Source organism: Labrus bergylta, chromosome 22, assembly GCF_963930695.1.
Source record: "Labrus bergylta chromosome 22, fLabBer1.1, whole genome shotgun sequence".
Taxonomy (NCBI): Eukaryota; Metazoa; Chordata; class Actinopteri; order Labriformes; family Labridae; genus Labrus; species Labrus bergylta.
This window is the reverse complement of record NC_089216.1, coordinates 4,513,546-4,537,786: the sequence shown is the minus strand read 5'-3', so window position 1 is coordinate 4,537,786 and position 24,241 is coordinate 4,513,546. Positions and strand designations below refer to the sequence as shown.

At 41.2% G+C, this 24,241-nt stretch overlaps 1 protein-coding gene across 8 annotated transcripts in view; it reads left to right on the top strand.

Moving 5' to 3' along the window:
* The first annotated feature begins 203 nt into the window (after positions 1-203).
* si:ch211-200p22.4 (phosphatidylinositol-binding clathrin assembly protein) overlaps positions 204-24,241 on the top strand; it is a 90,562-nt gene continuing 66,524 nt past the window's right edge. For all 8 annotated transcript variants that reach the window (XM_065950977.1, XM_065950975.1, XM_020649363.3 and 5 more), the window contains exon 1: positions 204-1,359. In XM_065950977.1, the coding sequence (XP_065807049.1) occupies positions 1,230-1,359 (130 nt within the window). In that variant the 5' untranslated portion in view covers positions 204-1,229. The remainder of the gene's footprint in view (positions 1,360-24,241) is intronic.

Genomic DNA, 24,241 nt, shown 5'->3' with positions numbered 1-24,241 from the left:
ATAAAAGTTGCAATATTTAAATAATTTGTTAAATAATTGAATAAATATAAGGATAGACTACTTTAAAACATTTATAAAAAAAAAAATAATAATAATAAAAAAAAAGTGGAAACACTCTAAATTCCAATCCTCCCAGGGTTCAGTGAAGGCAGCACAGTTGTGAGATCAGCTGATTTTTTACGCTGCCATTTTGTCCGGCAGAGAAGCAGAAAGCAGCCAGTCAGAAAAAACCGCTGGAGAGACTTTTTCCCCCCAGACAGAAAAAGAAGAAGAAGAAGAAGAAGAAGAAGAGAACCGGACTGTAGATTAAAACAAGACAAACCCCATTAAAAAAAACAAACCGGCACCGCTGGAGGACAGCACCTTAACCGTGTGGGGGGGAGGAAAAGCTCCGCTGTCATTTTGAACTCTGCCGGCTCTGAAGCTCCGTCTCCACGGCGACCAGACTTCACCCGCAGCCCCGCTCTCCCTCTCTCTCTGTCGGTCTGCAGATCAGCTAACTCCCGCTAGCCTCTCACGGTCTGTGCTCACCGGGGAAACCGCGACCTCTCCGTGGGAGTGGGGGGTGGGTGGGTGGGCTGTCATCTTCAACATCTTATTATTATCACCTCCGGACAATGAGCTGCTCCACCCTGAGTGACTTTCTACACCCGCTGTCGGGTTTAAAAAACACTTTTCCGGGCGAATTCCAGTGACGTGGAGGAAGAAGGAAGGAGGAAGGAGAGTCTGCAAAGCTTTGATTTCACATTCACACGGATTACTTCTTTTGTTTGTTGTTGTTGTTGCCCTGAGGTGGAGATAAAAACAAACAAACAACTAAATCCGTCCTGGTTACAACACAAACCAGCCAGTTAGCGATGTTTATTTGTGGCCGGAAAGTATTTTCCAGTGTTTACAACTTCCAAAGTGGGACTCTTTCCTGGTTCGAGTGCTGCAACGGGAACATTAGCTAACACAGACTAGCTCAGATTAGTGTCTCCGTGTTTTTTTTGTTCACTAAATAGATAGATAGATAGACATTAAAAAGAGTTTGCAAGTCAGCTGTTGATTCTTGCACCTTGTAGACACCGCGCTGGGTTTTCTACGCACCCGGGAGACACGAAGAAGAAGAAGAAACACCCTCCTCTTGTCAGTGCAGTCACGTTGATTTGATCCATTGATCGGATCGTTATTGGGGTGTTTTTTTTAAAGCTGATTTAAGGGGGAAGAAGAAGAAGAAGAAGAAGAAGATGTCGGGCCAGTCTATCACGGATCGGATCGCAGCAGCTCAGCACAGCATGACCGGGTCTGCGATCAGTAAGGCTGTGTGCAAAGCCACCACACATGAAGTGAGCGGACCCAAGAAGAAACACCTGGACTGTGAGTGGTTTTTCCCTTTCCTGCTTTTTTTTTTCCCCCTTTAAAGCTGTTGTTGTTGTTGTTGTTGTTGTTGTTGTTGTTGTTGTTGTTGTTGTTGTCAGAGAGAGAGAGGCAGCTGCAGGGCTTCAGGAAGCAGACAGACCGGTTAGATGCACATTCCTTCACCTGACAGTCAGCGGAGTCCATCAGCAAGACAGCCAAAGGATATAAATATATAATCATGTACAGCCTGTTAAACTGCAGGGACAATACATTGGAGTGGATCCTTTTCTAACATTTTTTACACATACTCCTTCTGGGCAATATTTCTGTCCTAAAAATGATGATTCAAACCCTAAATATTCATCTAAAGCTGCCAATAATGATCATTTTCATTAAGATGTCATTAACTTTTATTATAAATTAATCCTGTATCTGTTTGTACACGCTGGAAACGATGTAAGGCTGTCAGAATTTGTCGATTCTTCTACCACCATGAGTTTTAAATGGTTACAATCTATTTATTCAGTTATCCATAGTAATGAAAAAATACTGAATCACGTCACATTTTTGAACCAAAGACACAGAGCAGGAGTCTCCTTACAATTTGTGTCAATTAAAAATAAGAAATGACCCAGCATTAGGTGGCTAGGACTTCTATTTTAGTTGCCTCGGTATCAAAACCGACCGGTTAGATGCACATTCCTTCACCTGACAGTCAGGGGAGTCCATCAGCAAGACAGCCAAAGGATATAAATATATAATCATGTAGGGAGAATAAACCTTGGAGATGTTGGAGTGGATCCTTTAAAATATATTTACACATGTTCATTTTGAGCAAAATGTCCTAAAAAATTATGAATAACAATGGCTGGATAACCCTAAATATTAATCTAAAGCTGCCAATAATGGTAATTTTCATTAAGCTGTCATTAACTTTTATTATAAATTAATCCTGTATCTGTTTGTACACGCTGGAAACGATGTAAGGCTGTCAGAATTTGTCGATTCTTCTACCACCATGAGTTTTAAATGGTTACAATCTATTTATTCAGTTATCCATAGTAATGAAAAATACAGAAGCACTTGACTTAAGTCACATTTTTTAACCAAAGACACAAAGCAGGAGTCTCCTTACATTTTATATCAATTAAAAATAAGAAATTACCCAGCATTAGTTGGCTAAGACTTCTATTTTAGTTGCCTCGGTATCAAAACAGGTGCAGATGTCGTTGGATTTTTAGTCCTAGTATCGTGTCAAAGTTTCAATTTTTTGGTGTTGTGACAACCTCAACATGTCCTTCAAGATGTCCCAACGCTGAAAGAGTTCAAATAGACCGAGAAGAATGAGAAAACGTTATTGCTCACGACCGATTAATAATTTTAGTAATTATTAAGGTTTGATTTGACAAGTTGTGGTTCTCGCTTCTTAAAGTCAGGATTTGCTGCTTGTCTTTGTCGTTAAAGGTAACAAGGAGTTTTTGGGGTTTGGACTGTTGGTTGGTCAAAGGAAATGAAATAAGAGTCATTGAAAACATATTTGACATTCAATGTGCTAAATGATTAATCAATTGATCATGAGAACAACTGGTGGCTCAATCGGTAAAGAATGTAATCATCAATTCTAGCCCGATTCAGCTGAAAGCTATTTGAATTGTCTGATTTGTTGTACAAAAAAAAATCATACTACCCAAATTTGACAACTCGATACAGAATCACACAACATCCACAGCTCTTTATATTTCTCAAGGCGAAACCACTGTGTCTTTTGAGAAGTCGTGACTTCCATTTAAAAAACCTCGTGTTTCAGGGCCTGCCAGGTTACTTGTTGTACAGACTTCACACACTCCCCGATAACAAAAGAAGTGACAGAAAAGCAGGTTTGTCATCAGACCTGCAGCGCAGCCAGGACACACTGTGCACACCTTATTTCCAAGGAGAGAGCTAACACCCAGGAGACGACAAATTTCATTCCTGGGTGGCTTTTCTTTGCAGGGAGAGTCCCTCGGCAGAGAAGAACGTCAGCAAAGGCACATGCAGCAACTTCCTGTATCCGAGTCTCTGATTATATTTCTTTTGGCAGTTGAATCCTGGTTGTCATTTCACATTTTGCTCGGGTAATAAAGAGGAGATTAAATCCTGCAAATTGCCCGCTCAGCCTGCTGACATTAAACTTGAGTCATGTCGAAAGGTGTTGGTGATGCAAGTGGGACAACATAAAGAGAGAACTAGTAAAAGATTCATTAGAAAACACGGGTCAATCAAGGCCATGTGCGTAGTGAGCCTGTCAGACGTTTCTGGGACAAAATGTGCTGCTCCTCCGTTTCTGGGAATCAGCCTTATGTCGGCGCGGGATGCACATGTTTGATCGATGCTCTGGTGCTCATCTGCCTCGCATCCGTCAACTCCTCCTCGCTCACAAGACTCAGCTGCTGACGCTCGGCTAAAGTCGTTGCATTGTCTCCGCTCCTTTTGTGAACTTGGACAGACCTTTGCAACCGATACGCCACGTCGAGCTTAATCATTGTTGCGTATTGATTTCTCTGTGGGAGCGACGACCTCTGTGCCGCAGGGGGAACAGTCAGCGAGTGGCGCATTGCACGACTGTCCCGTTTGAAGATTCTTCTTTAAGGCAACATCCGGCATTGTGAGTGCTGTCAGGTGCATTGTGTTGTAGGTATTGTCATATAGAGAAGGCTGGCAGAAAGGAATGAAGGCAGGCTATAGGTGAGGTCGTCATTCAGGCGGGCAGGTAGTCAATTTGTGAGTCGGTTAGCAGGCTGGCAGGCAGAGTGTCCGATCATTACTCAGTCAACTAGCCAGCCAGCTCATCCAAACATCCCATGGGGATATAATGAACACAGGCAGGCCGGTCTGCCTTTTTTTTTGTACTGAACAATTAAACCACCCAGTCACACAGCAATCTAAGAACATGAGTGTACCAAAAACATGTAGGGGGAAGGCCATGCGGTCATTTCACAGAAAGGTGTGAATGCATTCATAGTATAGGAAGTGTCCTGCGTGGAGCTGCAACACTCTGCATGTTCCCAATAAATATTTAAGGAAGAAAACTGAAGGCCAACTGATATTAGAATTTTCAGAGTCCACCCTGTTGAGATGGGAAAACTTGACATGAACTAGCACAGTGAATGGAAAACATCTCACAGCAGCGAGTCTGGTAGTGTTTTGATGTAGAACATTCAGATAATATGAATGAAGGCTGTTTCAGGTTAAAGTGGGATACTGATCTGAACAATGCTTAACCACATTAAGCACAGGCATGTTGTAGCTAACCTGCAAACGAGGCATAAAGGCTGGTGGTGCTAACGTTAGCCACACTCGGCAGACGTGTTGAGATATTTCTTAACTTTTAACTAGTTGGTTAGTCTGAATTTAGCTTAGCGCTTAATCGACTTTGGAATTAGTCGCCTTGGAACATCTCTATTCCCAATCCCTTCTCGTGTGGTCCAATATCTGCTCAGCTGAGATGTGCTGCTGCAGACAGTGCTGGGAGTATTATAAACTTTGGAGTCAAGAGTATACTAACCAGAGAATTACTGTTTTACCCAAAAACGATGTTTTCTGCATTTTTATTTTTCACATCAGTGCCACATATTTGAAAACAGATGGGGATTTATACCTGTGACCCATATCACATGTCCCAAATCGGCTAAGTGATGTCTTTACATTATAGTTTTTTGTCCAAATTGTTTGGATCTCCAAGTTATATCCAAGTTGTATAAAGTCTATAGTGGGATCAAATCTACTGCACACCAAAACCAACGCTTCAAGCAACATTTTTATTAAGTGATTTGAATGCAATTTGTATCAATGAATCTTTGTCAAAGGATGTAATACTGTTCAATATATTGGACAGATCCAGATGAGAACCACAAACAAACAATGACATTAACTAAACTTTAACAACAGTGTGTGTTTGTTAAAGTGGATGATGTGGTTCTACAAACTAAACTATTACTGCTGAGACAAATGCTGCAGGCCTGAAAAACATGTTCCCACTTTCTAAAAGACCGACTATCTGCCTTTGCGAAGGTCTGCACGCTGTAGTTCCTTCCTAGTTCTTCCAGTGTTTTGAAATCTGCCCACATGCTGAGTTTCCTAATAACTGCCATAGTTAACAACCATTTGTTTGAGTGTAAATGTTTGTATTCAGACAAAGATGATCAGGGGGAAGTGAAAGTTGCCAACTGGGACACATTTTGAAATGCAAGCAGCCAGCCAGGGCCAAACTGCAGTGAATATTGGCACAACGTGGACAATACATCTGGAAACAAGATGCTACAGGTTTGAACGGGATCGAGGATGGCAAGAGGGCATTTGGCAGCAGAAGAGAGCCAGATAACTAATGTGTGAGTCAGTTAACAAGTCTACTGTGTCCAAGATTGTATGCTTGCGGAGCCATTTATCACTATTAAGAGAGAAACCTAAAGATACTGAACATTAAAAAGTCTTGTTGTGTTTTTGTTTTTCACGCAGAGGCCCTCCGCATACATAACCATCGTTTTCCTTTGCTCTCCCCTCGGCACTATTTCACCACAAGCAGCTGTGACTGTCTGACACCAAGCTGTGAATGATCTCACCGGCATATTTGCATCTAGACCCAATAACTAAATAACCCTGTGAGAGGCCTTTCAGCGATGCCCGGCCAGCAGTGACTGTGCTGTGTGAGGGTCTGGAGGTCCGCTGTTAGCTTGAGGTGCCGTGACATTCACGCGCCGCCGGCGAATATAAGTGCCCGTTTTAAAGCCATTTAGTGTCACGATTGGGACTGTCCACCTCAATTAACCCCCGGCTTTCAGAGTCACCGGCGAATATGACGAGCCCTTCCCATCAGCTCTGAAAAAGCTCCTCTCTTTATGGAAATGAACATCATAAAAATCAATGAGGGATGGTACAAATGTGTTGAATATGCCTTTGTGTGCTCGCAGTCTGCAGGTTGTCAACATGAGAGTGTAGCAAACTGAAGGATAGTCACGGCAAACACACTGAGCACCCTGGAGGACACTTCTTTCCACTTTTGGCGTCATTGAAGAACTCATTGTTTCACCATCTTACAGCTGTTGGAGAGAAGGTGTGACATTTTCAACTGAAATCTCATTTAGCAGCACTCTGTTGTCATGGCAACAACCAGCCAATTGGCTTGTGTTAAATGGACTTTTCTTTGACAGGGGAAGTTTGAGGGTGAAATCGGTAGCACTCTCAGTAATGTTCATGCAGTCGAACTGGTTGTGTGTTGACTGTTTCTTTGACATAGTCTCTGAAAAAAGATCGTGGTAATGGAATATAATCTTAAGTCATTACACGGCTGTATTGAATACTTGATTCTAATTGGTCGTTTTAAGGCATTTAAGGCATTATTGCTATTTCTCTAAAGTAGACCGTTCAAGGACAGACGACTGCTAAGAACGCAGCTCTGAACTCTAATCGTATCAATCAACAGAAAGAAAAGAGACTTAAATAGCGGAGAGAAAGTGGGCGAGTTTTAAACCAAATAGAGTTGTAGTCTAAGACGGGAATCAGCTAAATAAAAAAGGGGCATGTCAACACTAAAGAACATGTTATGGGATATGAAACTATTTAAGACAGGTTAATGGAATAATATGTCAACAGACCTTTAGCGTAAACCTGCCAAATAATTCAATCAAGAGCTGCTGTGATTCATGTGGTCATGTTCTTTTTGTCTTAGTTTAACAACTTGTATTACTTTTGTACTTATGCAGCACTTGGCGACCAAGACAAATTTCCCCAAGATGACAACAAACATACGTAGTGTCATATCATATCTCATCCTAGCCATAGCTTGCAGTCACGCGACCAGCGCAGAGGGCTAAAAGGCTAAAGGCGCTCAGGAAAGAAGCGGCCACCTTTTGAAAACACTGTAGAACTGCAGCACTTCCATCTCTTCCAAACGACGCAGACCACCTGACGACCACTTAGATAATCGATGTATGTACAAATAGAGATTCTTATGTTCTAAGATTTTAAATAGATTCATAACTTCCAACAATCAAATTATTTTTGGCCAATCAGTCACTCCCTGCTAAGTGCTAATGCTAGCTCTTTAACTCAGGAGAATGCCAAATGGAGCAGCAAGAAATTCAGCCAGTCTCACTGATGACAGGAGTAGATCCTGAAGTAGCCTATGAACTCAGAAATAGACTGAATCATGAATCCAGAATCATTTTGAATCGAAAATGGATTCTCAATTGAACTGTGACCCCAAGAAATGAAATCAAATTGTGAGACACCCAAAGATTCCCAGCCCTACTTGCTACCTTTGTATAGCACACGGTACACTATTTCAATTGCTAGAAACTGCAGAGTCCTTTACTGGTGTAACGGTTTAAAGAGTAAACATGTTTACTGTGTCAAACGGAACGTGTCCTAACCAATGCCTTTTTGTTTAGCTCCTCAATTAAATCATATCTAATAAGTATTTTTGACAATATGATAAAGACAAAGGCAAAAAACACAAGTTGCTTTTAGGTTAAATTAAAAGGTCCCAAGTCAAAATGTTGTTTTAAAATATTGATTTCTTTAATAAGTAGGTGTGCAATAGTACCACAGTGAAGGATTCCCTGGATGGCAGGCGTCTATTCTGATTTAATACCCCGCTGACTTTACTTTGTCCCTTCCTGAAATACAACAAGAAAGATTGACTTTGTTCTCTTGCCAATTGTGAGATTAACCGAAAAAATGTAGTTGGAATTTCTCCAGCGCTTAACCTTGTTGAGTAATTAGCACCTTGACGTCACATGAGGAGCAGGCGACAGTCATTGCAGTCACATAAGTGGAGGTGTGAATGAAGTGATGTAAGTGGCAGACGGTACGGTAATTCAAAAGTGTTCATTCAGTGCTCCTCTAGGATGGTTGAAACTGCTTGACGTGCTGTTGATGGCCTTCTTTACGCCTCCTCCAAACCATCTGTCTTCTCTTTCCAAAATGTGTCCTTCATTGTCTTCAAAGGAGAAAGAGCTGAATTGAAATCGACTTTAGCAAGATGATTAAAAGAAACCTGAACAAGAAGACTCTGTTTTAACATATTCTCTTACCACAACTAGCATACGGATAGGCTATGATACATTTTGTGCATCTCGCCGGCACTCGGCCTGAATGTACCCTAGTGACCACACTTTGGTCAACTTTCTCACTAACTCAAAAAGGTGTCAAGAAGACAATAAGATGCTCATAAAGGCGTTTGTATGCTTAAATAGAAAGTGTTTTCGTGGGTGGTTAAGAAAGCGTCTGAAACTCCTTCCCCAACACATTTTAGGCGTCTGAATCGACGGGACTATGTCTGATGATTGTTGAAGCCTTCCAAAATAAAATGCAGACAATCCAATCCAAACCTTTTGTTGGGATTGGCTAAGGAGAAGGAATGTTTTAAAGCAGGATATGAACTGTCAATGCTCCATTAAGGAGAGATTGTCCAAAAAATGTCAGCGGATATGTTGTTTAAAACGGCATTTTTCTCACTTTGGAGTGAGACAGTTTGTTAAAGACACTTTGATGTTATGATATGCTGTACTTATACGTTTATTGGAGGCATACTTTGGCTCCAATATAAAAGTTGTTGGTAGAGTAGTTTGACAAATCTGCAGGAAGAAGGAGCACGAGTTCAAGCAATTGTTTCAGGAGGTGTTCTGCATATTAAACAGTTTTTTAGTCATCACCGTGGTTCTCATATTTGAAGTTTAGATTTTCATCAGTCCTGTCCTTTGACGCCTCTGAAGACAGCATCGTGTGAAAAGAGTTTTACCCTGTTGGGAACACCAAAGAATACTAACGGCGTGTATATTGTGTCTGTAATGGGGAGCCGTTTCTTGTAGAGTTGCCTCCACGTTGCGTCATTACACTGAAACTTTTTGTTGCCAGGAAACATTTGGCATACTTTTGAACCTTTTTCCGGCTTCTTGAGCTGTTGCTTGGATGCATTGTCAAAGGGATAAAACCTCAAAACGTATTACCACTTACCATATTTTTTAAAGCACTATTGAGTCCAGGCTGTCTGCATATAAATGTATTTACTTACGGTTTTTTGTACCTTTTTAGCAAACATTCTTGGCACGGCCTCCTTGTAAAAGGAGTCTCTGATCTCAAAGGGACCACTACATTATTGTTAAAATAAATAAGTGGGTTGTCAATTGTCTGCTGTAAAACATTGACAACATTTTGGTTGCATTGTACTTGAATTTTTGTTCTCGTGGTCAAGGATGTCTAAATTTTCGATAGTTGGATACTTCCTTTTTTGATACCACATGCTCTAAACCAGATGTTCTCAACTGGTCCAGCCTCAGGCCCCACTACCAACTCCCTTATAAAAATATGGAGCCAATTTTCGGAGACTTTTCAACCAATCAGATTGAGTTATTGAAAACTTGTTCAGTTTGGACCTCAGACGATACAAGACTTGATTAAAAATGGAACAAAGCTAACAGGTTAATAAAACGCTGCATGGGATTTTTTCCAGGCACACATTTAGCCACCCACTTAAAACAGATATACGACCCACTTTTGGGTCCCAACCCACCGGTTTAGAACCACTGCTCTAAACGATATAATAGCTGTCATTTTTATCTTCCATAGTACCAAAAAGTTCCAAAGTAATGAAGGAAATACCAAATGTACAGTCATACTTTCAACCCAAAGCTGCCTCCAGTAGAGTGAAAGAGAGAGAGTGGGCGATCAAGTACAACCATTTACTTGTAGGATTTCTTTTGAATTCCATATCAGGGTCTAAAAATTGCAGTCAGGTAAACTTGCCACCCTCCTTTGTTTGTTGTTCCGCCTCGGTCAAACACATTCATACCACCTAGATGCCATTCTTAACAGACGTCTGAGCTCTTGGCAGACTCTCTCGCTATTGAGGTCGTTTCTAGGCTTCTCCCCCCCCTCCGTTAGCAGCTCAGCTTCTGTTAGTTCAACACAACATGCCACATCGTTTTTACCAGCTGGCTGAGCTGCAGGCCCACACGTCCCTTTTAACACCAGGTTGTGTTTGAGCCATTTTTAGCCTAACCTTAAAAACTAGGTTACACATACATGACAAATTGATGTGGTCCGCTACACAAACACTCAAAACGCTTGGTGTCTGGGCTCCAGTGTTTTTGTGTCTGTGGGTTAGTTTTGTGGACACACAGAGACACTGTGTACAGCTGGTTATTGAGCTCAGGTTTATGTGGTTTCTGTCCGGGGCCCGTTCAAACTTTACAGCTCTATTTCAGACTGGAGCGTGTGGGTCACCTTGACGGATTTGCTCATTGTGTACCTCTGTTTGTGTGTTAGACTGGTATGTATGGGTGTGGAAGTATGTGGTACTTCATGAATAGGCCTTAAAGAGTAACACATTCTTTCAAAATGTCTAATATAAACGTACCTAAAATGAAACATTTCAAAAATATCATTGGTTCACGGGTTTCCTTCCTTTCAAAGCACAATATTTTTGAGTGTTTGTGTGTGCTTTGTCAGTATGTTATCGGTCATTACCACAGGCTATGAAAGAAGATGTTGAACTCTTGCTAAACTTCCTCATCTCCATTATGTGACACAAGAACAACACTGGAGCGTACAGGCGATTACCAAACAGGTGTTGAAATAACATCAGCATCCCGTGGGAGCCCGTGTTAACTAGGGTTGGAAATTCAACTCTTTCCTTATCTGCCTCTTGTGGAAGGTCTTTTTAGCCTGATGCTTCTCGAGTCTATCAGAACATTTTCATACTGTAAACACTGAGTCACTGGTACCTGACAGGGGAAATGTGGCTTGTTATGTAACTTTAATCCCCGACTGTTCTTAACGCCTCTGGAATTTCTGCTCAAATTATTAAACATTCATGCATTATGTCAAAGTGTTGAGTCTTTTGGAGCCTGCCAAGAAAATGCTAATAACTTGTAGAAATCCTAGCTAAGATAAACATGTAGCCGAGTACATTTCAAACTTAACAGCTGCCATGTACGGTTGGTTTAAGGTAGTGTTAATGTTTATCTATCTATCTGAACTGTGTCATTTTCTTAATAGATATTCAACATAACCATCACCAACTAAGGTACAACATTTGGTTTGGTTTACATGTGACACTAAATCCAATGGGAAGCTATTGTAGATGGGTTCTAAGAAGTTTTGATATTTGATATAAACACCATATTTATTGGTACTTTTTTAAAGTTGCTTTCTTCTATGTTTTGGCTTTTATGCCTTAAATTGGATAGGTCATTGATCAGAGTGGGAAACCAGTGAAAGAGTTATGAAACGCTGTAAATGTGCCGAGGGTCGGAGTCGACCCGGGCTGCCCTCTTTAAAGGACTAAAGTCTCTTTTCATGGGCTGTGCGAAAGTCCTAGTCCAACCGGAGCCCCAAATCCTATTTGAAAAGAAAGATATTTTAAAGCCAAAGTCAGAACTGCCAGCATGGGGAGATCGCATAGTTACTCACTAAACTTTCATTTGACAAACAACTCTTGGTAAATTAGAAAAAAAAGTTTGTTAAAAAGTCAACAAAAATGGTGAAAATGTACATGTTGGTGTAATTCTAGTTCATTATTCCGTACTCACAAAGAGACCTCAAACACTAATTTAGAGATTAAAATATTTGCAGTTGATTCTTGCCCCCCCCTCCCCCGCCATTACTCAGTCCTTTTTGAAATCATTACACAGTGTACACACAGCACACTGAGTGATTTACAGCTGAATACCACTAGAGAAGGAATTCAGGTTAAAGGATACAAACAGTGCAGCTAACTTCCTGCCGTTTGTGTTACATTGATTCCAGCCCTGATAGACCCGCTGCAGGGTGTAGCTGTTTAGCACCACAGAGGGGGGACGCCTATGTCTTAAGTGATTGTAGGTGAGTGTGATGCTATCTAAACAGAGCGGGACAGCCCCTCCCCAGCTGCAGAGCAAAGATAGGCCCAGTTTAGACTAGCAGGCAGGAAAAAGGCTGACTGCTGACTGTCTGGGTACGTCTGTTTTAAGTGAAGCCCGGGGGAACACACGTCGAGCACACAGTGTGTGAGAGACTGTGTGTGTGGGAAGAGGAGAGACTGCAGTGGTTCCTCTGCTGCTTTTCTTAGTGCTTCAGTCTCAAACATGCTATAGGGTACATAGTCGGTGAATATTTAATCCCCAGGGTGCTCTCAAGAAGTGATTGATTGAACAAATATCACGACACTGCTCATATTGGAACACATTCAGCAGCATCAAGCATGGCCAGATCATGGTATAAAACACAGAGAAGCAGTGTGAGCCGCTTTTATTAAGACTCTTACATAATTCATCTGTAAAACATTTGTTACTGTAGTCCATATGTCACTGCTACAACTCGCCTTTGTAATTAACTTCCTTTTGCAGAATTGTACACATTTTCCAACTTATGCAAGTGTTTTTTTTATCAGCAAGGCAACCATTTTTCTTTGTCTTGGTCTAGACAGGAAGCTTAACTGCTGGTATTTTGTTTCTCTCAGTATATTTTTGTGTTGTTTCGACTAAAACTAGACGTTTAAAAATGCATATAAACATGTTAGTCTGTCTGAAATCTCTCAAAGTCGGGTTTACACACCTAGGTTATGCTGTTGGAGATCGAGTAACTCTTGCATGAACACGCCTCAATCGGAACCCAAACTGGACTGGGCTTTCCCGTGACGGGTCTTTGACACTAAAGTTGAACTCCATAAGTGCGTAGCAGCTGACATCTCAATGATGTCTGCCTTCAGATATCAAGAAATCCACAGAGCTATCCTCCAGTGACGGCTCTTAAGTGCACAAAAAGAGATGAATGTGCACATTTACAGAGGTCACTGCATCATACGTACCTGAATTATGAATGTTCCTTCAAACTCAACATTGATGAGCAAGTGGCACCACACATGCAGCTGTAGAAAGTCACGGATCAACTAGGACTGTCAAACGATTACGATATTTTAATCGCAATTAATCACGTTTGAAATTCCATTATTTTGCATTTGAAAATAAAAATTGTTAGGCTTTAATTTTGAATGTTTGTTCTGTATTAAGCTGAGAGTACTTTACTTGCTGTTTGATTTCAACTGTGCTTTTATTTTGAAATAAAAGTAAGTAAATCAAAAGGAAGGACCTTCTTGTAGATCGAAGGTTACGACATTAACTTATCCATGGAAAAAGGGAACTGCAGCAGTGTCGTTTTTTTCCATCATTGTGACTACAGGGAGACACTGAGGAGGCTTATCTACGGTGCGCCCAAAGGGACAAAAAGGCTTGCAAATATTCATGTTTTGAAAAAAAGAATGCATTAGTTTCACACCTGTAGAGTGGATCGAATGGCTGTGTTTAAAGGTAAATGGGAAGCTTGTTGTGAAAAAGCATAAAAGTCATAAAACAGCAGATTGCAGAGGCTCTAATGGGACATGAACGCTTTTTTATCCACATAGTTAGTGTTTCTGATCCACAACTTCACTCCCTAGGATCACTTTCACTGCTCTAAACTATTCTTTTTTTCTCCAAATGAAGCTCAAAAAGATTATTCATCCAATCCAAAAAGAGTACTCTGTGTCTGCTGAAAGGATTCATTTGCTACTTTGTAGGCCCGGGTGATAAAACCATAATGATAAATATCCCAATATAAATATATATATTTTTCTCTATATAAATATAACAAAGGTTTGATAGATTTAAACCTGTAATTACCTGAAGACATCTGAATCTAAAACAGGCAACACCGCAAACCTTTTCCATCATTTGAAACAATAAAACCTGACGGATGGATGTTTAAAATGCTCATAAACAGGAATAGTCCGAACTTTAATTCTAATTTTAGATTAAGCCGCAAGCTAGCTCTTTGCACATTTTCTGTATGTAAATACCTGTTAATTAGCAAAGACGCTCGTGTACTTGGAGGACTGAAACATGTTATATATTAACATGCTTTGGATTTATTTATCCGAGGGAAACCTCCAGATTATTCAGAGTGAAGTTCCCTCTGAAGGAAACCCCTCGTCTCCTCCCTCTCTTTACATGATGTGCTGTGAAATACAGTTATTGGATAACTTAATGTTAGTAGATGGTTTTAAGTAGTCTTTGTGTTTCCGTGCGTGTGTTTGGGAACATTCAGTGCCTCTGTTCCCGTCCTGTTTCTGACGTCTGGTTATTTTTAGCCGTGTGATCTCTGCGGAGCCTTTGGCTGAGTTCAACCGCTTGTTGTTCATCTCCTACCTGTGCGAGTGTACGTCTGCCTGCCTCTCTCTGTCGGTGTCACTCTGCTTCTGACACAAACCTGTAGACGCCCCCCCCTTCTCTCTCTCTCTCCAGGCGTTTGTGCTGAGACACACACTCAGAGACTTCAATCCTATTCACTTGACAAGATTTGCCGAATCCCCCCCCCCTCCATGAACACATCCCAGTCGGAGTCTGCGTGTCCCTTACTCCGTCGATCCCTCTTTCTGTGTGTGACTAAGAGAAACAGAGATTCCTAAAAGAGGAGAAGTTGCTCTTATTTAAGAGCTCAAGGGGAGAATTAAAGCTGTGGAACCAGAGCTGCTCTATTAATAGACAAACTTCTGGTGACACTTTGTCTTAGTGTCTCTGCCTCTCCTTAATTCTCTCTCTCCTCCCTGACTCTCTTCCACATCATCTCATCCCTTCTTCTTTCTTGATTTGATACCAGCGCCCCCTCTTCTTTTTCAATTTAAAAATCGATCTTCCTCGCTGCTCGGGATCATTCTGTTTTTGGGGAAAGTTCACACAAGGCTGTAACCAAACCATCACTTTCTGAGCTCCAAGTTCAGAATCTTAAAAAAAATCAGATGATATTTTGAGGCTTTCACAAACTCTAGGGGTCTTACCTTTTGTTCCCACTGTCGTATGTTCAAACACCCTGTGAGAGATGGGTGACAGCCTCCTTTGTAGTTCAAACTGCAGTAGAAGGACGGTAGATGGATGTCTTATTTGCAATTCGAACAAAAAAAAATCCATTGAGCCACAGTAAGAGTAGCGTGCTTTAAGTCAAGAATCCTTTCTCCTTCAAATATGAGGTTGGAAGTCACAATCATCACGTTAACATGCACTGTGCAGTGTTTCCCACACATAGACGATACCTGGGCGGGTCGCATTTTAGTTTTAAAACTGTATGTTTCATGTGCAGCAAACAAACCAATAACCAACATTTCTTCACATTAATAATGATTAAAGAAACGGCATTATCTCGTCGTCTTCTATTCCAGACGGACAAACTCTGGGTTGTCATTCAGCTTCTATAATTGAATGTTTGTGCGAAAGCTGAATCCACAAAGTGATCGTCTTGTTTTTGTGTTTCTGTTGTCAGCCAACGACAGAAAAACTGAATAAAGGAATCATTTGAGAACAGCTACCTGTGGCTCATGAAACGCTGAATTTCCTGGTCAATCAAATCCTTTTTTTTTTTTTAATGCTCTGAAAAACATTTTACGAAAAGATGTGTCATCAGACTAAAGCAGGAGAAGAAAAAAAAAGAGGATTTGTTTGTGGCTCGTAAATGCTACCTGTTGAGAAGTAACTGCTGTGCTGCTGCACCGAGACGGCCCATCAAATCACTGTTATGTCTCTCTGAAGTCGCCCGGCAGCATCAACATAAATACAGATCAACTGTAAACCTCTTTTGTGTCATTGGACATTTTGGCTGTAAAGTGAGCGATCACAGCGAGAAAATGATGTGACAAGAGAGTAAGAGAAGCGTACTTAAAGCCTCGTTGGCTCTGTCAACACAAGAAAAACAAGACATGCTGCCTCATATTCACTTTTTAGGGTGTTAACAATGTTAAAAAGAAAAGTCAGCTTAGTGTGATTATGAAAGCAGAAAAGAAAGAAAAAGATTCTTTTTTTTTAATTTAGGAGGCTTACAATTCTTCACACCTCTCTCGTCGTCTTGTATCAGGAGGATTTTGGAAGAGAAGAAAGGAGGAGGGAGGGCTGGATTGGGGAATCCTCTTTTCAGGCAAACCTCGTCTGCGGTCCCTAACACGGAGACAGACAGACAGAAGAGAGACGGAGATTAGGACTACATGCCAGACGAGGTGCTGATACTGCCGAGTGTTAATCTCCAACAGATTGGAGACTTTTCGGCTCCTGAAGCCGTCTGAGTTTAGCTTTTTCATCTGCGCCGACTCTGTTAGCGTACGTCCCCCTGTTACTCTGTACAAGGGCAGAGTTTTCATGAAGGTCGGTCAACTCTGTAGCGCAATATCCCCTCCCCCCCAAAAAAACTATTTATTACACCGCGATAATCTCAAATCCTTGAGGAGCGGTTGGAACTGTTGAGCAGTTACAGACATAGTCCTCGCAGACTGGACTCCCTGAAAATTTCCGAGGTGAGCTGCACGTTTGAGCGCAACCAGACGAATATTTTTTTACTCTGACTTTAACCGAATCTTTCCTGCTCGACCCCTCGTTCATTTTCCACGGGAAGTCAGAGTAAGCCGATGTGAAACACAGCAGGAAAAGGAGCGCATCTGTGAACGTCTAAAGTGACGGGTGTTGCTCGATTGTGACGCTGACCTGTGATGTCATAGGTAGCGTAGCCGAGTAATCCAGGAACCTGGGAAGTAGTTCTTGGTTTTAGTTCTGTTGAAGTTTTCTGATAATGCAGGAATCTTTCAAACGTCAGGATGTATGAGGTGTTTAAGAGCTCTTGAAAATGTAGTAATTTGCTAAATTAAGCAATCGGGTGAAGTCTGAAGCCGACTGTTTCAGTCCTGATATTGGGACCGATGCTGATACTGACACCTGGGCTTTTGGTATCCATAAGGCCAACCACATGGGTAATGTAAAGTAAGGAAAAGAAGACTGTTTCTATGTGCAATTGGCCAATCAGAATCAAGTATTTTAGACAGCTGTTGACTATTGATTAATATTTAAAAAAAACATATTGAAAACTGGCTCCTGTCACGTGACCATCACTCATTCTACCTTAAACAAATCTCCCCAGAAACATCCTGTAGCCTTGTTTATTTTATACCACAAACTTTATATTTGTATAGTAAAACCTATAATGTATTGAATATCTATTAGAATAATCCATGTATTAAAGTTTCTGCATTAAGTTCACATTTTGAAAGGATTCAGAGTCTTGTAACACACAACACTGAACACATTCAGTCTTTGTCTTTCTCAACATAAGGGCGTAAAGCCTTTGAGATTATTCCAGATAGATTATCTACTGAGACTTCTCTTTAGGAATTCAAACTATGTGAGCTTGACCTTCCTTTGGTGGTCTCTGAGGGGACTGAACCGAGGAGAGCTTGAACACTGTGGAGCTGACAGATAGGCTCTGATACCTGATTTAGGTATTAAAACATGTCAAGATAGGATTGAGAAGCTGATTGCAGGACTTTTCTTTAGGGTTAATCCGCCTCCCTGCAGGGGGCTGATTGACTCAACTAGATGTGAAGTCGTCTTACGTGCACTAAGGGGTTTACACCGACCTATACCAGCTGTAAAGCTGTTAACACCAGACTAAAACAGTTTTTTGGAGACGGAGAAGAACACATTTTTGAGCAGGCTTTGTCAGACCTTTATTTCCATCAGTGTGTCACTTATTCAAAGTGCTAGACTTATAGAGAATCATCATCTGACGCTTTCCAAAACTCTGCAAGACTCTTACGCCCTGTTACCACCAAGCGGTCCGGTTTGGTTCAGTACAGTTTGGTATGGTAAACCCTGAACTTGCTTGCGTTTCCACAGCCAAACGTACCTTTATTTGGTATGCAGAGTGTAAGCCAGATATAGTTAAGTGCGTCAGTGTGACCTCATAGCAGCCCAACACAGTGTAGCCTGCTATTAATAACGTTCAAGAAGAACAGGGGCACAGTAAACAAAAGGGACCGTTTAGGGTTGGATTGGTACCCTTGGCACTCCAACAGAAGGGTACCAAAAAAGTTGGATGGTACGGATCTCTTATTTTGGTACCATTCCCAACGTTTGACGGTGGAAATGCCAATAAATGGGTACTGTACCGAACTGAACTGAACCAGACCGCTTGGTGGAAATAGGGCATTTTAGCTCATTGTTTTGGTTACTTCTCACAGCTACTATCGTTGTGTTTGGCTGTTTGAAATACCTACTGTAAACTACCTGTCCAACATTGAAGGGCAGTCACACAGTGGAAGCGAAAGGTAAACATAGTCAATACAGTAGCTGAAAAGCCAGAAATGTCCTTTAAAAGTTGGTGAAGACCAAAAATGGAGCTAAAATATAGTGATTATTGAAACAACAATTGTTATCCCCAGAAACGACAAGACAAAAAACACTAGAATATTACTTGTCAATTACACTGCAAGAGCCCTTCTGTTACTATTTAAATCTTTAACATGCTCTAAAATCAACCCCCTTGGACCGGATTCTTGAGCCATTTTTAGCACCTTTTCTGCCATGTTATAGCATAGCATTGAATCCCTTGTGGCTAAAATGGAATAACTAAAGTAGACTTTGGACAAAACGAGGGAAAGGGTTTGAGTTAAAGTGTTAATCAGACGAGAAAATGGGTAAAGAAACATAGATCGGTGAATTAACTTATTAGCAAAACATGAAACTGGGTAAACACAAAACTGGAAGTAATTAAATTTATATAGAGTCAAAGAAACAGTGTGGATTGGGGGATGGAGAGAGGGATGTTAGTGGATAGATAAACAGGAGTTTGTGTAGTGTGTTGCCTTGAAGCGGGCGCATACAGGGGACTTAAAGGTGGATGAAGAGACGAGGGGAAAGCACAGATAGACGGTAGCCAGCTGGGCCAGATGTGATCTCTGTCTCCTCCTTCTGCCCTTCTTCCTGTGCTTCATCTGACCACCTGCTTTCTCCCACAAACGCACAAACAAAGTTTAGATGCTCACTGGCACGACTGATAAAATAAACTCACCAAAATATTAACCACAGCCAAGAATATCAGAAACTTTCTCTTGGTTTATTTCAAGAGAAACGTTATCAGATACCGTTTCTGGTTCCCTCTTCTCTCACATATGTGCCTCGGTACCAGGATCCCTCTGGTCTATTGTGGTCCAATCAAAGGCCAAAGAGGTCTACAGATGAGCGATAACAATGGACCTCAGATCAGAGAGGAACAGAGAACTTCCCTGTTCAGAATGAGATCACATCTACTCCGCATTCAGAAGACTTACAGACGAGGAAATCAGAAAAACTGAGAGAGGAGAGAAGGCCTGCAGAAGTCTGGTAGAGAAATGGAGACACAAATTAATACAGACAGTGAAGACACATTTCAATTCAGAATACTTTACTCGTCCTTCAAGAGGCTTTTCAAGGCAAGCCAGTCTGCAAACAGAATAACAAGTAGAACATTCAGTTATACTTGTATAAACATGCAAATATGACAATGTCAGAAAGGGTGAAAATACACAAGGATTAGCTGGCAAATAATATTCAACACCACAAACGCACAGTTTACATGTAGAGTTTACCTTTCTAATGCAAGAGAAACACTGACCTTTTGCACTGAATACTGTCCTCTGAAACAAAATAGCTACTTAAAAAACATCTAGCTTATTTGGCTACAATAAATTAAAACATTAAAACTTGGAACCAGCAATTGTCTGCACAACTACCAATACATGTTGACTGCGATACGATAACTTATGACAGGATACGATATGATAGGATGGAAGATACTATACAACTAAATATGATACTTTCTTGTCCCCTTGGGGAAATTTTATGCTGCACACATGTAGCAACCTCCACATGAGTCTAGCAGGGGAGGAGAAAGATCTCTTAAACATCCAATATATTTGTGGACAGATAAAGGAAATTAGAGAACAAGCTTTCATTGCACATATTGTCTTTGGACAGAACCATGCTATGTTTTTTCTTTGTTAATGCTAAGCTAACTAGCTTCCAGACGTAGTTCAATGTTTACCGAGGAGACTTGAGTGTGGTGTCAAACTTCTCGTCTTAATCTCGACAAGACAGCTGATACATGTGTTTCTCAAAAGACTGATGAGTTTTTTTTTAAGGTCCACTCACAACACACTCTGTTGGCAATATTGTAAGAATAGACAAACTGGCTTGTGAAAAATCAGAATTATCGTCAGTATTTAAGCTTTAGATATCAAACAATCCCAAGAGGACACGTCAATTTCAACGTTAACGATTCAGATATAAATTGTCCTAAACATTGCTAATGCGACTAGTGAAATTTGAAGACTACATCTCCCATGATTCCTTCCTTCTTTACTATGCTTTTGCTATTATTTTTGCTAAGAGACCCCGCAGTCTAAAAACCAAACATTTCTTTGTGCTTTAATTATTATAAAAAACACTTGATTGTGATTACTAGGTTCTTGGAGCTGGACTACATGAACTATTTGTCCATGCTGGATAACTATGGACCTCTGTATGATCTCTGGGTACAAAAGCTATGTATTAGGGAATTGTCATATCCCTGTCTTAATGAAACTATCACTGTGTTCAACCTTTAGCAGAACATACAAGAACATCCATACTTTACAGTCAAGACCTTTTACACTGAGCTTTGAGGAACCATATTTGTAGTGACTTTGACATTGAGGTATATTTCCTCTACAATCTGTTCTTTAGCTATCATGTTATGTGTCTAGGTCAATTAGCCGAGTCGGATTCTCTGTTTTGCAGATAATTACCCGCAGGACATCCAACGTGTCAGTCAGAGCCCTGCAGCTGCAGATCAGACTCAATTTATGCGTTCTTTTGGCCATATCTAGTCAGAATAATTGCTCAGGGTTTGCCTTAAGAAAAGGGGGGGAAAAAACATCCCTAAGACCTGTCTCTGCAGCAGACCACGCCATAAACGAGAGGAGGGATAAAACAAGGCGAGGAGGCTTGTCGAGCCGTGTGTGGATTCCTGCAAATTGTCTGTATGAAGAGCCTCTCATGTCTCTCATGTCACATTATTTTTCGGCTATGTCTTTCTCCTTCCCCTCTCACTCTCTCTCTATTTTTATCTGGGTTTGCTCCCGCTCTGTTTGACTCATCTCCGCCCTCTTTTTTTTCTCTCTTTCACCCTCTTTACCTCTCTGTTCGCTCTCCGTCTCCCTCTCTTTACCCTCCTTTTCTTTTTTATCTGTGCCATATGTTTGCCTCACTTGCCTCGCCTTCCCCTTTTTCTCTCTCCTTGGTCTGGGATCAGTGGCATCTAATGCTTTCCACTCTGCCTGATTAAGTCAGAGCATGTACCCTCTTTACATTATCACCCTCACACACACACACACACAGACACACACACACAAGCGTCCCCACAGACCTAATCAGTCCTTCACTTCTATCTCTCTCTCTCTCTCTCTCTTTCTCTCTCACACCACTCCAGACCTTATGAAAAAACATGAGCTCTGTGGAAAAGAAGCAGAGATGAGCAGACAGAGGGTAGATAGAGAGATACACAGAAAGAAAGGGTAGCGTCTGAAATAAAAAAAGAGAATATGTGGATTGATTGGAAACACAATAGAAGCAATTTATTCAATAACAAAGCCACCAGTCGCCAGTTGAGTATACGTCTCGGTGCCATTTTGTCCAGCGATACAAATATGTTTGCCAATACAAAGAACTCCTCCAATACCAATGCAGTAAAATGTGTTGAATAAAAACTGTTGCTATAAAACTACCAGTGTATGTGTGCATGATATGAATGCTATATGGCCTGAAACCTACACTGCAAACAAGTTAACGTTTGCAGCAATTCAGCTTGCAACCTCTCCTGATTTCCACTTCATCCGCATAACTTGTACACATATTTTGATTAAACAGTTTGAAAATTCCTAACATTAAAAAATACACTCTTACAGAGTCTTATAAGAAGTAAGGATTGAAAAAAAAAAAAAACAAGTTGCAAGGAGACGGAAAGATGAGGTGGGGCCAACAGAAATCCAAAGTGAGGCTCACACTCTGCTTTTGAACAGGCTCAGTCAACATGCTGATGCATTCATATATAGCTGGAACATTTCCCAACAGGCATGAAACGCTGTGATTTATCTTCCTGCCACTCAGCGTGCTGAAAACTGCAATCCAGAAGCACTCGGTTAGCAGCTGAACGTGGCCGTGCTCGGCTGTCGTTTCACACAGCACCTAAATGGATGTTTTGTGCTGTAATGCACGTCGTGTATTACATTACTCTACACTCGTTTGTATCGACTCTACAGCCTCGTATGTTTGTGAGTGTGTTGTTAGAGCAATAAAGGGGAGAGGTGCCATGTTGAGTTGTGTGTGTGTGTGAGATAATATGTTACATGTGAAGTAAAGAGTGAGCACAGGCTTTATTGAATGTGTGTTTGTGTGTGTGCTTGTATATGCACAACACGCCTGATTATGATGATGAAGTCTCCCCACGGGACTCTCCCTGCTACAGTTCTCCTGTAAGTCTAATGAGAAGCTGTTTCCGTAGTAACCAGGTGAGAGCCGACAGCCCATAATGTCCTGTGGTGAGGAACAAAGGATGGGGAGAGGGAGGTGGATGAAGGGTGGAAGTGAGGGCGAAAGGAGGAGAGAGAAGTAACAGGAAAAAAAAAAATCTGGTTTGAATGCTCGATGTTTCTCTGTGTGTGTCTGTATTGATGTTTGTGCTTGAGGGGACTCTCTGTGTGTGTTTGTGCTTTAGAGGACTCTCTGTGTGTGTTTGTGCTTTAGAGGACTCTCTGTGTGTGTTTGTGCTTGAGAGGACTCTGTGTGCGCGTGTGTGTGCATGTGTGTTTGTGCGCACGCTACCTGTTGTGAGTGAGGACGCTGAATCTTTCTACTCAGCTCGGGGACCTGAATCAGTTCAGATCAATCTCGACCAAAGTGGTGAGAACAGAGAGGCTGCGCCGTTTGGATCTTCTCACATCGTATCAGGAACATTTCAAATAAATTAGACTTGTACGAGATGAAAGACAGAAAAAAAATTGTCTGGCGCTACCTGCTGTCAGTAATATTTAACTCATGTTTAGTTCTGTGAATTTGATCTTTCAGCAGATCATCCAGGACAGACTTGCAGTTTTTCAGAAAGTTCTGATGAAGGAGAGTTTGAAAAAAAATCAGAATTGGGGGTGGAGATTTGATTAATATTAATTGATGCTAATGTGTGTGCTAGGCATGCACGTTGTGTCGTCAGGTACCTACCAGATGGTTCATTTACGAACCGATCATGCAATAATTTATAAGCACAATTATTTCCTCTTTTTTTTTTCCCACCAGTTCTTGTGCTTGAAAAGTTCTCGAATCTGAACAGCTTGACTTCAATCATCAAAATCGAAGATGTAGTCCTTAGCAATGATGTTTGAGGAATCTTCAAAAAAGCACAATGAAGAGCAGTCTCCTGCTAAAGTATTATTGCAATTTATTAATGAACATTTTGTTTTCTTGTCTGGTCATTTGAGATTTGATTTGAAAAGAAGTCTGGCTGAGGCCTTAACCTTGATGCAAATCTTGACGGACAAAGCCCCGCACTATTCGACCACCTGAGGACAAACGGTACATCCTGTTACAGGAGACAGAGTTGAAGACTTTCACTTCTTTACCTGTGTACATCACAACATAATAGTTTCATGGTAAGCCCTCCTTATCTTTACTTTCTCAGGCTTCTGTTTAACGCCTCAAGGTCCAATTTTCCTGCAGGTTCAGTGAGTGAATGACACCTGAACTTGTGCTGGATGAAAAACTGAACGGAGCGAGATACAGGAGCCGAGATGAGGAGGAGGTTATAAAAAAAAAAATGTTCCTGCAGTTTAGAATCTGTCCTTCACATTTTATTTCAATTCAGCTGAAGTGTGTGTTTGTCTGTCCTTGGTGTGTCTGTGCGTCTGCATTTCTCCGACTGTGTGAGGAAAGCAATCGGTCCATGTTGTCGATCAGGGTCATCAAACCTTTTCTCCCTCGCTGCTCGTTCTGTTCTGCTTTTGTGTAACTTTTCCTGTCTTTTCTCCCCC